The sequence below is a fragment of the Aphelocoma coerulescens genome, chromosome 1A, assembly GCF_041296385.1.
Source record: "Aphelocoma coerulescens isolate FSJ_1873_10779 chromosome 1A, UR_Acoe_1.0, whole genome shotgun sequence".
NCBI classification, from domain to species: domain Eukaryota; kingdom Metazoa; phylum Chordata; class Aves; order Passeriformes; family Corvidae; genus Aphelocoma; species Aphelocoma coerulescens.
This window is the reverse complement of record NC_091014.1, coordinates 61,013,759-61,029,713: the sequence shown is the minus strand read 5'-3', so window position 1 is coordinate 61,029,713 and position 15,955 is coordinate 61,013,759. Positions and strand designations below refer to the sequence as shown.

General features: G+C 41.1%; 1 protein-coding gene across 6 annotated transcripts in view; it reads left to right on the top strand.

Annotated features, from left to right (window-relative positions):
- Window positions 1–15,955, top strand: part of DENND5B (DENN domain containing 5B) — a 105,066-nt gene that overhangs the window by 40,876 nt on the left and 48,235 nt on the right. For 4 of the 6 annotated variants that reach the window (XM_069003078.1, XM_069003079.1, XM_069003076.1 and 1 more), the window contains exons 2-4: window positions 2,651–2,716; window positions 7,438–7,547; window positions 12,689–13,355. In XM_069003078.1, the coding sequence (XP_068859179.1) occupies window positions 2,651–2,716; window positions 7,438–7,547; window positions 12,689–13,355 (843 nt within the window). The remainder of the gene's footprint in view (window positions 1–2,650; window positions 2,717–7,437; window positions 7,548–12,688; window positions 13,356–15,955) is intronic. The other 2 variants (XM_069003077.1, XM_069003081.1) reach the window with 1 other exon arrangement.

The following is a 15,955-nucleotide window of genomic DNA, read 5'->3' as shown; positions in this document are numbered from 1 at the left end:
GTCAGGTGCCTGTTGGTCCAAAGCCAGGGATCCCCTCGCTGGACAGGCTTTAGCATCCTGCTGTGTTTAAGGACCTGAGCTGGTGTCTTACTCCTGCTTGAACATTTGTCACTCTGCCATCATTGATGTTCTTTTGGGAGCTGAGAGCTACATTTCAAACTCTTCAATTTCATGTGTTTATGTACCTTGCTCATGTCCTGTGCAACCAAACAAAAACTTAGCAGGCAGTTTAAGAATAATGATGTATGAAACTTCAGTTTAAATGAGCTTTTAATTGTTGCTCAGATTGTTTTCTCTATTAGTAAAAATGCTCATTCATTCCATATCAAGTTTCCAAAAAATACAGCAGATTTGAATATAAACATGCAATAGAAATAAAAATATGCCACTTGTATGTGAACAGGATAGGCCAAGGATCTCTGGGGCATGTTTTCCCTAGACTGGGAGCCCATACTTGTTAAGGCAGCATGAAGAGTATGAGTGAATTCCACACCTTGATTTGTACAAAAAATAAAGTCCTGAAGCCTAAATAATTTCCTGTACTTTTAAGTATAGGTCCAGTTTTATACTTGCTCCACTGTTGCCTGCTAATGCCTTCAGCCTTTGGAGACAGACTCCAAGCATTGGAGCACCGTGTGCTGGGTACCTGTTTATTAAACTCCGCCTGCTCCACTGCAAAAAACCACCCAAACTAACATAATTTAATCTTCTGGAATTGACAAGATTATAATGCAATTTTTATGTAAAAGGAATGGCATAATTCATACTGACTTGCTAGTGTAGTGACATGTCTGTGGTCTCTTGGCAGCTGGGACTTGGGGCTATTTTAAGACTGACAGTGTTGATGCTGTATGATGTTACTCAGTAGGCTGATAGTTCAGTATATTAATCAAGGACAGAAGGAAGAGGTGATGGCAAACTAAATTTCTCAAGTTAAGAGCCTTTCTTGTTTATTTTAAATAAAGAGCCAGTTGATGCAATGACTTTTATGTGAACAAATCTTCTTTTTAATAGCATTTTTAAAATACTGCACCTTTTCCAAGTGTAATTAATTTCTGGGAATAATAGTGTTTCATTACATTGTGTTTGTGTAAAGAATTAGGCTGTACAACCCAGGGGAGTGTCCATAGCTCTGTATTTCTATCATTAATGTCAATTTGACTTCCTGTGGAGGAGTTTTTGCATAACTTCTGTGACTGTTTAGCCCTGTGATTGATGATAGTAAATGGTCAAAGGACTGAAATGGGCAGCAAACCAGAACCTGTCCCAGTGCATCTGGTTATACATTACTTCATGAGTTGCTCCGTTTCGCTCTTCCTACTGCAGAGGTGGTGGCTACCTCTGTGGAAGCTCAGTGCCAAATTCCCTTTGAGTTAAGGTCTTTAGGGGAAAGCTGAAAGGACACCCTGGCAGAGAGACTTGTAAAGAGAGTGTAGATATGGGCCATTAGCAGGAGGCATCTCTAGTTCTGACAACTGTTTTGTTTCCTTTAGTTTAATACTTATGCAAGTTTTTAGTTCAAACAGCTCAAAATTAGAATGAAACAAGACGTGGGGTGGAAAAACATCATCCTGCAGATTTGAATGTGGGCTATCTTCAGGTGCCTCCTAAAGAAAAGAGAAAATGGCTTTAGAATACAAGTTCACATCTAAAAACCTCTGTTAAAAGAACTCCTGTGCCCTCTGCTGAGGGCTGCCTTCCCAAAAAATCTGGCCTTGGCAGAACTTTCTGGGTCCTCTAAACTGATGTCTGGATTAACAGCTCAAGTAGGAGGTTGTAGCAGAACTACTCTGAGTTTACACCTAGAGAGTGAATCACCAGAGAGGTCATTGGTATTGCAGCTTTAACATAGGTGCCAGCTCTATAAAAAGAGGTTTGACTTGAAGAGGATTGTGTAATGCCTTTGTGTAGTGTGTGAATGTGACTTTTTTTGATGAAGAAATGCCAAGGCATCTGTGGAAACATTTTTGTTTGTCTGCAGGAGATGAGCAAACCAGTTGGAAGAAGCCTCAGTTAGACATGCTAGCAGGAAGCTCTTCCTTTAGAAGTGGTAGCTGTTGCTGGAAGACATTAAAATTGTTCATCCAAGTTCTAAACATAGCTTATTTATTCAAATTTTAGTCTAAAAACACCCAGTTATGAGACAAACGGTGAATAGAGGTGTTAGGTAACTTCAGTAAGTCCTGAAAATGGCATGCAGTACAGGATTGAAGGTGTAACAGCATAGCTAACAGTATTATATTAAATAACACTTCTTGGGTTTAGTTCAACACTAGCTGAAGGACTGATGTGTTTTTTCCCCTGAGTTTCTCAGTCTCTGGAAGGGCTCAACATGTGAGCAAAGATGTCTTTCATAATAGGGAAGCTGTAAAGCAGCGTGTTGTTTGAAGTACTGAGAATTTAATCTTGTTACTAATTTTGACAAGTATTTCTACCCTGTCTGTCATTGCATTCAACACCTCTATAGTAATCCAGGCATGGAAGGTTTTATTTATCGTGTGGATTTACCCTTTGCTGGTAGCAGGGGGATGAGAGATTGTGAGGAGGAGTATTTAACGTCTGCTTCATATTTTCCCCCTTCCCCAGTACATTGTGTATCTTTTCATTTTGTTCATACTTGCTTTTTTTTATTTCTGTTTGTTATGTGTAGTCTTGTACCAATGGCTACAAGCAGACCTCCATGGCAAGAGCTCAGACACTGCAGACAAAACCTCAGGTAAAGAGGGGTTAAGGATAAAACACTGATCAGGACCTCTCTGTTTCTGTGTTTTCAGTCTTCTAACTCCTCTTGAATCAAAGATCACAGATCAAAATCAAAACCAAAACTCTTGGACTCTTTCATTCTTTTACCCAATTTAAATCACTATTTGGTAATTTTTGTTCTATTTCTTGAAGCTCTCTTGGCAGATGTGGTTCTCCAGCAAAATCCCAGTAGTGGTGTCAGTATACTGGTGGAGAGGAGACTGTGCTAGATCTCTGTGCTTGACAGACTGAACAATATCTTTCATGAGGCCATATTAGAGGATACGAACCCAGAAATCTAGCAAGGCTTAGTTATGTGGATTTGTGAACAAAGGGGCCCAGAAAGTTCAGCTCCACCAATTACTGCTACAGAGACACAAAATTTTCCTGACACCTCAAGGAAGCACGTTTTGCAGTCTAGATTTAAATAGCAATAGTGAGGTTCACACAGACACATACCCCCCAAAAAATTCCAGATAATTTAGATGTATTGATAGGGTACACATTCCCCTATGACTTCCTGCTTAAATATGATCCATCAATTCCTTTACATATCAACATACAAAAGTCAGGTTAGACACTGCCCTCCTCCTCAGCCCCCCCAAAATCCATCTTATAGACAACGCAGATTTTAAAACTTTGGAATGAAAACTGTTCAGTCTGCCTTGTCGCAGTCCTTCTTTTCATATCATCTCCATCCTCTGCTGTGAGATTATGAGAATATGTAGTCAGAAATAAGGCCTTTGAGTTAATATCCTTGAACTCTGATCAGCCTCCCACTGCCACCTTGGCATCCTGGGGAGGCATGGAAGAAAAGCAGCAGAGCACAGTTTCTGCACTACATAAACTAACCAGTTCCTGAGCCTGACAATTAACAGCTTGCTTGCTCCCCAGCCAAGCACTGTTACTCCTGTGCCTGCATTGTTTTCTCACTCACACATTGTGTATTATTTGCTTCTCGTGCAGGGTCATCCTGTTATTTAATAAGCTTAACAAAATTCCATCTGCAGGGAGAGAACATAGCTGTGTGTGCTGAGAGCTTTTAATTAGAAGTAGCTATCACAGAGGTGGTCACCATGAGCACTGTGCATAGCTGTGCTCCCAGAATGTTCCTCTAAAGGAATAAAAGATATTTTTGTTTCTGTAGTCACAAGCATTCCTGTCCACGTTCCAGAGCTTGGAAGGAGCGACAGATAGCTCACATTCCCTGGACCAGAGGGTGTGGGTGGAGGATGCCTCTGCCTATTTGGTACATGGCTTTGTATGCCTCTGTCACTGTGATAATTAATTGAAGCAGATCTGCTTAAAACTTAAGATCACTAAATTTTTACGTAGGATCACTCTTAGGAAAGTCATCATGGTTAACAACTTCACTGCTGTAGCTGAGTTTCCCTAGTAATTGCATCCTTCATTCAAAGCATGGATCAGGCTTATTTTCTAATTTTGAGCAATCTTTTTGTTTTGAAATGAAATTAGCACAGTTTTTTCTTGATCTAGCATCCATCGCTTCACCATTTGTTTTTAATTTGAAACTAGATGTCCCTTTAAAAGCCAGCTCCTTAAAAGGAAGGCACAAGTTGTTTAAGAGTGCCATTAACAGGATGTAGCATCCAAATGAAATGGAAGTTGAATCTGACACGTTTTACACAATTTTTAAAAGTACTTTAATTTGTTTTTTAATATCTGAAAGCAAAAGGATTCAATTCAAACCCAATTTTTAAATTTGCCTCTGATAGGCAGCTGTCTCTGTAAGTTGTGCTGCTTGCATGGGCAGCACTCATCAAATACAATGCTCCTGTCCATATTCATAGTACTGTTATCTGGCCATTAGTATTTTAGCAAATGGATTCAATTTGCATTTGATACTTGGTTCACTTTTAGTGTGTCTTGCTAATCCTGTTTGGAAAGTTAGCAAAGAAGCACTTAAAAGCACATAGGAGATTTAATGAAAATTCACTGTCCAGAGTTACAGCTAAGTAAATTCTCTCTGCCACGTGTGACTCAGCAGGTCAGAACTACCAAGGCTGAGAGCTGATAGCATCAGGTACCCTTCAGTCCAGATCCCTTCCCTTAAGTTTGCCAAGAAGATTCTGCTCCCTGTGATTCTCTTCCAGCTGCATGTCAGTGTGGAGCTGGCTGTCATGGTCCATGCCTCTCAGCTGGTTTTGGTGAGAGTTGGGGTGTTTCCTGCTAGTTTGGGCAAATGATGACATTTCACCCTCACACACAGGCTGCTCCTGTCATAGCCTTGTACATAGCCTTGTTCTTTCCTAAATTATGTATCTCCTCTAAAAGCTTGCGCTGCTTGTCTTTCCATGAGGCAGCTTTGTATGGAGGGTGCAATGTCATGTCCTTTCAAGCTAATGACAGGTTGATTTACTCCAGTGTGGTGTCTTGGCTCTTCTCTTTTCCCTCATGATCACTGATGGAGAGAATTGTATTTTCTGTGTGTGTGTTTTACCTTAAGTTTATCTTTTTCTTAAACCACTGGAGTAGTAAATGCAAACACTGCAGAGACTCTGGAGAGGTAAGTTGTTTGTGCCATTTACTTTTCTGGCTAAAATGAATCCATGTTGTCAGCCTAGGGGGACATTGTAACTGCTGGTTTTGGGCAGCTGGATTTCTTAAAGCAATGCTTATACTTGATAACCAAAACTTTTTTTTTTTTTTTTTGGTCATGAGGAAGGAAACCTTTTAAGAAATTTAAACTTCAGCAATCACTTACTGGTAGTGGTAGAGAACTTCATGAAGTCACACAGATACTAACTTTTAATAGAAGCAACCAAATAAATTTAGCATCAACTACCTGTCTTTCTGCCAAGTCGCAGTGGTAAGGTAGCCTCTGTCAGATGTGAGAATGATTGAAGATCTAATTGGGAAATAACCTCATGCAGATTTGTTTCATTATGCAAGCATGTTAATTACTGTTTGATTCTAAGAGCTAAAAATGTTGCTGAGTATGTCTAAGTACAAACCTGGAGACAGAATTTTTGCTGGCTTTACTTGTTGGGATCTTTATTTTGTAGAATTTTAGGAATTGGTGGACTTCGTATCTTTAATGGCTCTACAAGGAACTTTTGGACCAAAATAAGAGGTTATTCTACTGCCATGTTCTGAAATAGAGAAGTGGTCTCTGGTTTTGTGTAATCGCCTGAGCTTGTAACTGAGCATGAGGAAGATCTTCATAGATCTTGTGCTCTGGACTGCCATAGCAGCTCATGGCAAGTCAGGTCCAACTTAGCAGAAGTGATGAACTAACCAACTAAACCCTGACATACCTTTTAATGTGATCCAGTTTAGCTGATAACCTCTTTATTGCTATGATGCATACACTTTTGCTGGATTTCTGGTTTGCCTTAAGCAATTCCAGAAGCAGTCTGGCTTCTCCTGCCAGAGCTTCTCTTGTAGAGTTGTAGAATCATTACTTTGGAAAAGACCTTTAGGATCACTGAGTCCAACCATTACCCAGCACTCCAAATCCACCACTGAACCATGTCCTAAGTGCCACATCTACATGTCTTTTAATTATTTCCACGGTGGCTCAACCACTTCCCTGGGCAGCCTGGTCCAACGCTTGATAACCCTTTCTGTGAAGAAATTTTTCCTAATATTCAGTATAAACCTCCACTGGTGTAATGTGGGGCCATTTCCTCTGGTTCTGTCACTTGTTGCCTGGGAGAAGAGACCAACCCCCACCTTGTTACAACCTCCTTTCAGGGAGTTGGAGACAGCAAGAAGGTGTCCCCAGTCCCCTCAGCCAGGTCTCATCCTATCTTTTCCTTCCCCAGGAAACACAGCTGTAGTGTTTAGTGCTAAAAGAAAAATAACCATGCAATCATTAAGGTTGGAAAAGACCTCTAGAATTGTCAAATCCAACCATTAACCTGGCACTGCCTTTTTACTACTAAACTATATCCCCAAGTGCCACATCCACAGGTTTTTTGAACACTTCCAGGATGGTAATTCCACCACCATGATGCTGCAATATGTCTACTGTTTTGCATGCTGTAGACAATGCAGTGAGGGGAACTCCATTGACAGAATCACTGTGAAATAATTTGTATGCTGATAACTGGATGCATTTCTGCCTGATGTCTAATTTCAGTCTTCCTCTTTGCACTTGCTGGATTCTTTGTGTGGCAGAAGTCTGTCCTTGAAATTTGATGTAGAAAAAATAAATGTTTAATTTTCACACAGGACTTGTAATATAAAAAAGATCATCTGTAATGAATCCTTGAATAATTTATAATAGCCAAGAGGTGCTCATATTTTTTATTGACCTTAAAGACAGCTTCTAACAAACTTGAGGGAAAGTGCTCTTTCAGTGACTAAGTAAAGCCATCTCTTGATACTCAAGCTATAGGGGAAGGTCAAGAATCCAGCTGATTGCAAGGTCTTTTTCTATAAAATTTCAGCAGTGATTTTTCTCTTGACAATATATTTCTATTCTATAAATACTTACCTGTAAGCTGTTGTGCAACTGCAGTAAGATTTTGTGGAAAGGAGGGTATCACACTGAATGGGAATCTTTTCTGTTTCTCTTTTAAGAGTAGTACCTCTGTTGAGAGTTAAAATGTCCATCAGATTTCACCAAAAAAAAAAAAGAAAAAAAAAAAGAAAAAAAAAGAAAACCCAAGCCAGCTCTCTCTGAAGCCTCACTGCTGTTTCGAGTCACTATTTCTTCATTTGTTGCAGGAGAGAATTTCGACCAGAGTCCCCTAAGAAGAACGTTCAAGTCCAAAGTTTTGGCCCATTATCCTCAGAACATTGAGTGGAATCCCTTTGACCAGGATGCTGTCAACATGGTAGGTAGAGAAAACTCTCTTCTCAGATTGTTACGTGACAGCGTCAGCTCTCGAGAGGTTCCTGAGTTGTTTACAGCCAGCCCTTGTGGTGCTCTTGTGATCTTGTGATTGTGGTGCTTCTGCTGGGATTAAGAGCACTCACTGGGCATGGTGCATGAAAAGCTGTAGAGGAAGAGGTATTGTGAAAACTCATAATGCTTTCAGGCACAACAAAAGTAAAGTGCTGCATTTCCCTCGTTAGTTCTAAGTCTGCTGCATGATGAAACAAGTCTAACCACCATCCCAGGGACTGGGTGAGAAGGGGTGTGGTCACCTGGGATACCTGTCCACAGGTAGGAAGGAGGGGCAAACCAATTAATTTTTAAGATACTGATATCCATGTGAGGTTTTTGAATACAAAGCACCTTGATTCTGCAGACAGCAAGGGAAGAGGAATCTTTACACAGAAGCTGGAATTTATCTAAACCACAGCTTTTGCTGGGTCATCACTTTTAATGGTGGCTCTGCACCAATACATCTCCTGTACATCTCTTTCCTCTCAGTTATATTTGATGTGAGCATCAGTGTGGCTGACTCCCATGGACTGGGAAGGGAGGAGAAAACAGTTCCTGGAGTGGGGGCAGTGACAACTGAAAGACTGATGGTCCCCTGGGAATTTTTCTGAAGAACTGGTAATTAAAGGATGATTCTAAAATCACCAAAGCACTTGTTAAGAACATAACCTGACAAAGACAACAGATTACTGATATTTGAGCTTCCCAGTACAGAAAATGCTATTTGTTTCTTCATTTAAAAGTAACCAATTGTTGTAACAACAGCATTAAACAATATTACTCCTTCTAGCTGTTTTCAAAAATGTGTATTGGGTCTAACTCAATTTTGGAAAATTAGGGGGCCCCTTCCCCCAGTCTAGTTTAGGTGTGCTTTGTATTTGAGGAAGGTAGGATAGCACACTACCTGCTTCAAAACAGAACTGACCTCATTGTATGGTGCAGGCGTGAAGTCAGGAGAATCTCCTGACCCTCACCCAGCAGATAGAGAGGTGGGGAATACATAAAACCCACATTAAGTTGGCTTTTGCAAATGCAAAAATGCATTTGGAACTTCCCTGTAGTCATGAAGGTGTAGAAACCTGGAGTTCATCTCAATTTCCACTGAATTTCATTTTTAGCATCCTGCCAAATATTTAACATGAAAGTACAGGAGCTGGAAGTAGCAGTGACACAGAGAGCTGATCCTGTGGCACTGCACGTGCATAGAAAGGCAGAGATGAGCCCGGTCACGCCCTCTGCCTGCTGACAGCTGGGGATTTCTGTCTTCTGCTTCCAAACGTGCACTGCTGGAGCTGGGGTGGTATTTGGGCCATCACTTTGCTTACACAGAAGGCACGAGGGACTCAGAGCCATGCTTCCTCAGCACTTAAGATGGTAATAGCTCAACTGCCACAGCTGTTTATGCCTTTTAGTTCTGCCTTTGAACTGGGGGTGTTCCAGGACGAAGTGATGAGGGGCGTGCAGCAGGAATAAAGCAGCTGGAATTGCTGCGTTATTTGTCTCTCATGTTACAGTTGAGAATGTCTAATATTCATGAAGTGTGATCATAGTATCAGACAAAAATGGAATGCTAAAACCAGCAAGAGACCTATTAAAATAATTGAACTGAGCTGCATTCAACTAAAGTCAAATATCTGAAGAACACATCTTTCATTTGCAATGTGTCGTGGAGGAAAAAAAAGCATTTACTAACAGCAGCAGTATTTAATGATCTTTTAAATTATCTTTTGGAAAACTTCTTTATTGTTTTGATCTGAAACATAATTTAAAGTAATATCCACCTCCACAGAATCCCTTGAGGCAATTATTGGCCTTTCTGATCTTGCCTTGCTGCATTAGTTCTGCCTATGTGTTTGCTTTATGTGAGGTTCCAGAAGTAATTTTCCTCAGAGAAGAAAATGCATAAATCCTTGAAGGTTAACTTGTGAGAACTCTGGCTTTGCTGGATGCCTAAGGAATTTCAATTGCCTTCTGGAACCATCCTGTCGCTTTAAAAATAGCCCCCTGAAGTCCCAAGCAATCAAGCTGCCAGAGAGTCATGTTTTCTCTCTGTTTCAAAGTGTTGTCAAAGTACAGAGTTCTCTTTAATAGGGAATTGTGTCTTTCCCCCCCACTGCTTTTTGTGATTATCCCTGCCTAACTCACATACTGTCTTCTGTGGCCATTATGCAAGTAAGTGTTGTACCAAACTAAAGTTCTCAGTAGAGAGAAACAGAAATTTTTAGGAAATGAGCCTCCTATTTTAGCCCTCTGATTCATCAAGGTATATATATATATCTTTGCCTGTGTTTCTGAAGCTCAAGGAAGCATTATCTGTTTAATGTCTCATGTACTGAAATAAAAGAATTAAAGGTTCCCTGGTGGAATTTGAAGGAGCAGGCTTTAACACAAACAAAAACATCTTTCCACCCCCTCACCCACAGTGCAATTTGGGTATGGAGCTTGCTGCCATGGCAAGTTGTGAACATGAAAAATATGTAGATGCTTAAAAAGTGAAAAGAAGGATCTAATGGAGAAGAGGTGAACCAATGCTAGTGGGCAGTGGTCCAGGGGGGACCTTTGGTTCAGAAATATCTGCAAATGATGATGGAGAAGAAGGAGGGAGGAATTATGGTGTGGGTGTGTGGGTGTGTCCTGCCTCTGTGCTTGGGTGAGGGGTACCTCCTACTCATGACTTCCAGAGACAGGTTATGGATTAGTTGATACTTTTTTATCTATCCTGGTGCAGCTTCCTTTTGTTTTTACAAACTATCTTGGTTATAAGCCTTGTTGCAAATATAGTGTAATTCCACGGTTTTCTGCTGATGGATATGTTTAAATATAAATAGTGAAGTGCTCTGAAAACCAAAATCAGTAATCTTGGATAGTTCTCAGTGTTTATACAAAGATGCAATGCAGGTGACTGACTGTGTTCTCAGCAATAGTGAGCCAGATTCACACCAGCTGGGTAAGATTTCACCCCCCCTTAGCACATCCCAAGCCACTCTCCAGCACTCTCCTGTGGCATGTGTGACACAGATGAGATGGGAAGTGATTGATGTCCGAGGCCCTAAGATGAAAGTTTTCATGCATTAACCACAAATTCAAAGCTTTCTGTACTGCTGGAAAATGAGTACAGGCTCTTCCTTTTGATCTTAGCTTCTTAAGTGACTCCTGGTCATTCCTCCTGGCTCAGTTCTTCCCATCTTCTTTTTTTTTTTTCCTCTACTTTTTCCCATGTCCTCTTATAGGTCTAACAACAACAGGAGTCTCTGGGCCAAGGTTTGCAGCTAGGGTCTTAAAAGGTCAATATTCTGCATGTGTCAAGTTGTGGCTGAAACTTAATAGATGGGCATCCCTTTGTGTATGTTTACTCAGTATATAAAGGATGAGGGAATAATAATTAAGTCTTGGAGGCAATTTATTTAAACAGCCTTCTGAAACTCTCAGCTGATCTGAATTTCCCTAATGCCTATTTGTGCCTGATTGTAATAGTATATCTAATTTGCTTGTCCAGGTATTTTTCTGTAAAGTGAAGAAAATATAATCTCTGATAGCACTGAGATTTAAGCCTATGATTTCAGCCTGGCTGGCTTTGATGAGGCTTACAGCCACCATTGAAAGCCTGCATTCTAGAAATAAATTTTTATTAAGCTAGCCTGCCAAAAAATGAGGTTAAGAGAGATCTTTATTGTGCAGAATAAATTTAAATAAAGTGTGAAACAAGGATTTTTTACTACTTCTTTACTGGAGAAGCCTTAACCATGGCACTGCTGTTAATGCCTCAATAAAAACTATAAAGCTTTTGAATAAAAATGTGGCTGCTCTTCAGAAATGGTTCAAGCTGCAATTTCATGGTTTGTGTCAGCAAAGCCCATCAATTGAATTAAATTCTTCTGCCAACTCCAGGCTACTTATTTCCCTACACACTACCTTTTTGAGCAATACATAAGAGCTGTCCTAGATAATTTAGGGGCCTGATAGCCTGTTGTGAGGTGAGTCTGGACCACTTGCCTAATTCCCAGCTTTATCAGGCTGTTGAGTGGTCTCTGCAAGGTGCACTGCTGAAGTTCAGGTTAGGATTTGCCTGAAAATATACAATTATTTCTCCTGACCTCTTCCAGCCTCAGAAGAATTTACTCCTGATCAAGGTGAGACATTAGGGGATGCATCAGCTATGAGTAGGTTCACATCCTGTGGTGAAGTTGGCTTCTACTGTTGCCTTTTTTGAAAAGGAACACTTTGAAGGTTCTCCTTCTCTTCTTTCCTTTTATTTCTTTAGATTGTACAAATAAAGCTTTAGTTCTTGGTTTATAAACATAGCTATTTAGCTAGAACATGAGGAGTTTCCTGCTGATGCACATTCAAACAAGTTTTGCTGGATGGTTTTTATTTTGTATTAGGTGGCTGATAGCATTCCCAAAGAATGTCTGGAAAAATGCCTTGATTTATCAGTAGGGCCATGCTTCAGAGAAACACCCAGTGTAGTACAGTCACTGCAAGGGATTTTGCTGAGTAGTAAATCAAAAACAAGGCTTTCATAGATTTTGGGTGTTTCTCTCCCTGCCCCGCCTTTTTTCCAATCTAAGCTATTTGGTAACACTTAGAGAAGAAAGTAAATGTAATAGCTGCCAGACAGTTGGGGTTTGGTTTGTTTGTTGGGTTTTTTTCCCAGAAAATTAGGGAAGATCAAAGAATTCCAAGAAGTCTATGTAATTTAAATTCAGTGGTATAAGATGCTTCCTTGGCTCTCTGATTTTAGAGTACTGTAGGCATGATATATGCAAATGAGAGCAAAACTGGACGTTTTTATATGATGCTTAAGTAAATAACACAAAGACTATTCAGCAGTGAAAACAGTTTCAGCAAGTAATGAAAATGAGTTGTAATGACTTAATAGATGGGTTATTTTGGAGGGTGCTTTCCTTTCTTCACTCATGTCTCCCTCTTAAGTAGCATCAGTTCTAGGCTGTTTGTTTTCGGATCATTTTTATGTTTAAAGGTAAACGGCTTGTTGTGATGCAGCAGATAAAAAGAGTGTGCCTGTACAGCAAAAATAAAAACCAAAATTGTGTCTTAAGTAACTCTCTTTCTTTTCTCCTTTCTTAGCTGTGCATGCCCAAGGGGCTGTCTTTCAGGACGCAGGCGGATAACAGGGACCCACAGCTGCACTCGTTCATCATCACCAGGGAGGATGGCTCCCGCACGTACGGCTTTGTGCTCACGTTCTACGAGGAGGTCACGAGCAAGCAGATCTGCACGGCCATGCAGACACTGTACCAGATGCACAACGCAGAGCAGTACAGCAGCGTCTGCGCCTCCTCCTCCTGCAGCATGGACTCCCTGGCCAGCAGCATCGACGAGGGCGACGCCACGTCCCTCGGCAAGCTCCAGCGCTACAACTCCTACGACATCAGCAGGGACACGCTCTACGTCTCCAAGTGCATATGCCTCATCACCCCTCTGCCCTTCATGCAAGCCTGCAAGAAGTTCTTGATCCAGCTCTACAAAGCAGTGACCTCCCAGCAGCCACCACCTCTGCCCCTGGAGAGCTACATCCACAACATCCTCTATGAGGTGCCCCTGCCGCCCCCAGGGAGGTCGCTCAAGTTTTATGGGGTTTACGAGCCCATCATTTGCCAGAGACCTGGGCCCAACGAGCTGCCGCTCTCTGACTACCCTCTGAGGGAGGTCTTCGAGCTGCTGGGCCTGGAGAACCTGGTCCAGGTTTTCACCTGTGTTCTTCTGGAGATGCAGATCCTTCTGTACTCACAAGGTGGGCACTCATCCAGCAATGCCTGTTTCCAGCGGGCAGTTCCTGGGCTGCTGCAGCCACAGGAGCTCATCGAATTTAATGTTATATGGAGCTAAGGTTGATTTTTGAAATGTGAGAATGGATTGAAAAAACAAGATAAATGAGTGTGTCCTAATGAAAGCACTAAATAATTGTTTCCTCCAGGCAGTCTAGGTACTGCTTGTTTAATTATGCATTGTATTTATCACTTGTGGCAGCTAGCAATAGAAGATATTTGATTATTATCCTCACACTGTCCTTGATCATGCAAGACAGCATGAAATTAATCCTATCTTCTTCAAAAATACCAGCAGAAAGTAATACATCTTGCAGAAGACACTCTTGCTACTTTGTTTTTCGAATTTCAGCAGCATATCAAAGTCTGGTGAAATTCCATGCTTCCGATATCATGGATATGTTCTTGTTAGAGCACTGAGAGTCTTTTAGCACTTGGAGGGTAAAGATTTAATGGTGGCTTGAAACTGAGTGGGGTTACAGGTCATTCCTTTTTAGTCCTGCTTGAGATATTTGGGAACTTTGCTGACAAGAATGCTGGTACTTCTTTTTGAGACACTAAGATTGGAGTTGGCCAAACATTGGCAGAAGTTGCTTGCACAGAGCCTGTCTGTGTTGAAGTGTGCCAGCAAACTTTGGAAAATCTGGTCTTTACCTTTTGTCCTATGGTTGTGTCTTTCTGTAATAGTGGAATACTCTGCTGGAGGTTTGGGGAATCCTGACTTACCACTGGGCATGCTCTGGGATTTTACACCCCTGTTACTGTTTGCTGTACGATGTTGATTCCTGTGAGTCTGGCCCTGGTTGTATTTGGATGCCCAACATGTCACGTTCCAAGTTTTCCTGCTGATTTTCAAAGGGATGTTCAGACTTTCTGGATGTTCCTCTAAGTCTCACTGGAAGCCTGTCCATGTAATTTAGGTTCCCAAATGGCATCTGTGATTTCCTGCATTAGGAAAATGTGCATCATGGAAAAAATTTTGGGGGTGGGGCAGTGGTTTCATCAGAGTAGAATGAAAAACCTGGAGCCAGGAGGTACACATACCTTTTAGTGAAAAGAGGAATAGATGCTGAATACCTAGACTTTTCAAGAGAAGTGATTCAAGCAGCAAACAGCTTGAAATGGAACAGGGAGAGAGGATGGGAAATAGTCTAAAATGAGTGTGGATAATGAACCTTCAGGCTCCAGAAGGGATCGCTTGGGTTTGTCATAGAAAAGGTCAGGAAGTGTGTAATGGTAATGCTAATAACTAAATGACTGAGAATGGGGGAAAATGTTCAGGGAGGTGGAAAGAGGGTAGTTCTTCTGCAAATGACTGAATTCAAAGGATTGATAGTTCTTTGCAGAGCTCTTCTCCACATGGACTCCAGGGGTTTGCTTTCAAGACCTGAAAATGAAAGGTTTTATCTTCTCTCAGTTTGAAGTGTGAGCAGAAATCCTGCTGTTAGTTTTGATTAGGCTGCTTTTCCCTTCCCTCCTGCTTCTCTGTGTGTGTGTGTGCACTTCTCCCCTTTCTTCCTCGGATTGAATCATGCTGCCTTTGCCACTTTACACCAGGGTTTGATATTAAACCGCAGCACCACTGAAATGAGTCTCACCCATCCCTGCTCATCAGTCCCACCCTGGTCCCTGCTTATGGACTCCCTGAGAACTGAGAATTTTTTTTTTACTTTTTTCTTTCCCACTGAAAGATAGTAGCATTAGGAAAAATGTGCTTGTCAGGTTACATTTTAGAAATATTTTGTGCATGTGGCGAGCAGCCTGTATATGCATTACTTCCGCAGTAGTCATTGAGACAGATACAAAATATCCACTAAATAATTTTGACTCTGCCTTCATGTCCACCAGAAGTTAGATAAATAATTGTTGTTCTTCCAATTACTGGTTATAATTTAAGGGTTTACATGTTTTGTTTGGTTTCATTGTGTGGGGTTTTTTTTTAAAGAAAAATTAGATAGTGAGAAGTAATTCTCTCCACCCTTCAAACTTCAGAATTTTTTTCTTCTCCCTCTCTTCTCTTCTATTTGTGAATCTAGGGATGCCCTTGACATGACTTTTACTTGTCTGTCTAGTATAGACAACAGTTTGATGATGCATGGGGGAAAGTATATAGCTGTATTAGGGAAATTCTGTGATTATGTAAATAGCAGTGTTGTGCTGGTTCCCAGAGGTGAGGAATGTGGAGTGGAGGGCAAGTGCAAAGCCTCAGTTTTGGCACAGCCTGATAGCTGAGTGCTTGGCTAATTGTGCACTGAGGCTTCTTTTAAATGTCAGTCTTGCGATTCCTGAAAACGAAAACAGCAGCTATTTTCCAGTTTGAGATATAACCAGCCTAGATGGTACTGAAATCTGCTCTCTTCAGCTTTGAGATCCATCAGGGAGAAACACTTTTTAAACTCCCAAGTTCTTTCAAGGCAAAAGATGAAAAGGTTTTGGCTGACATATCTCTTGTTCCAAAATAACAAATGGGAGAGGGATTTTGCAAATTCGTCCTTCTTTGCCTTCCTGCTTTAACAAGGATGGACTCATTGGACTGTGTTTCCAGAGGCCTGGCCTTGGTGCAACC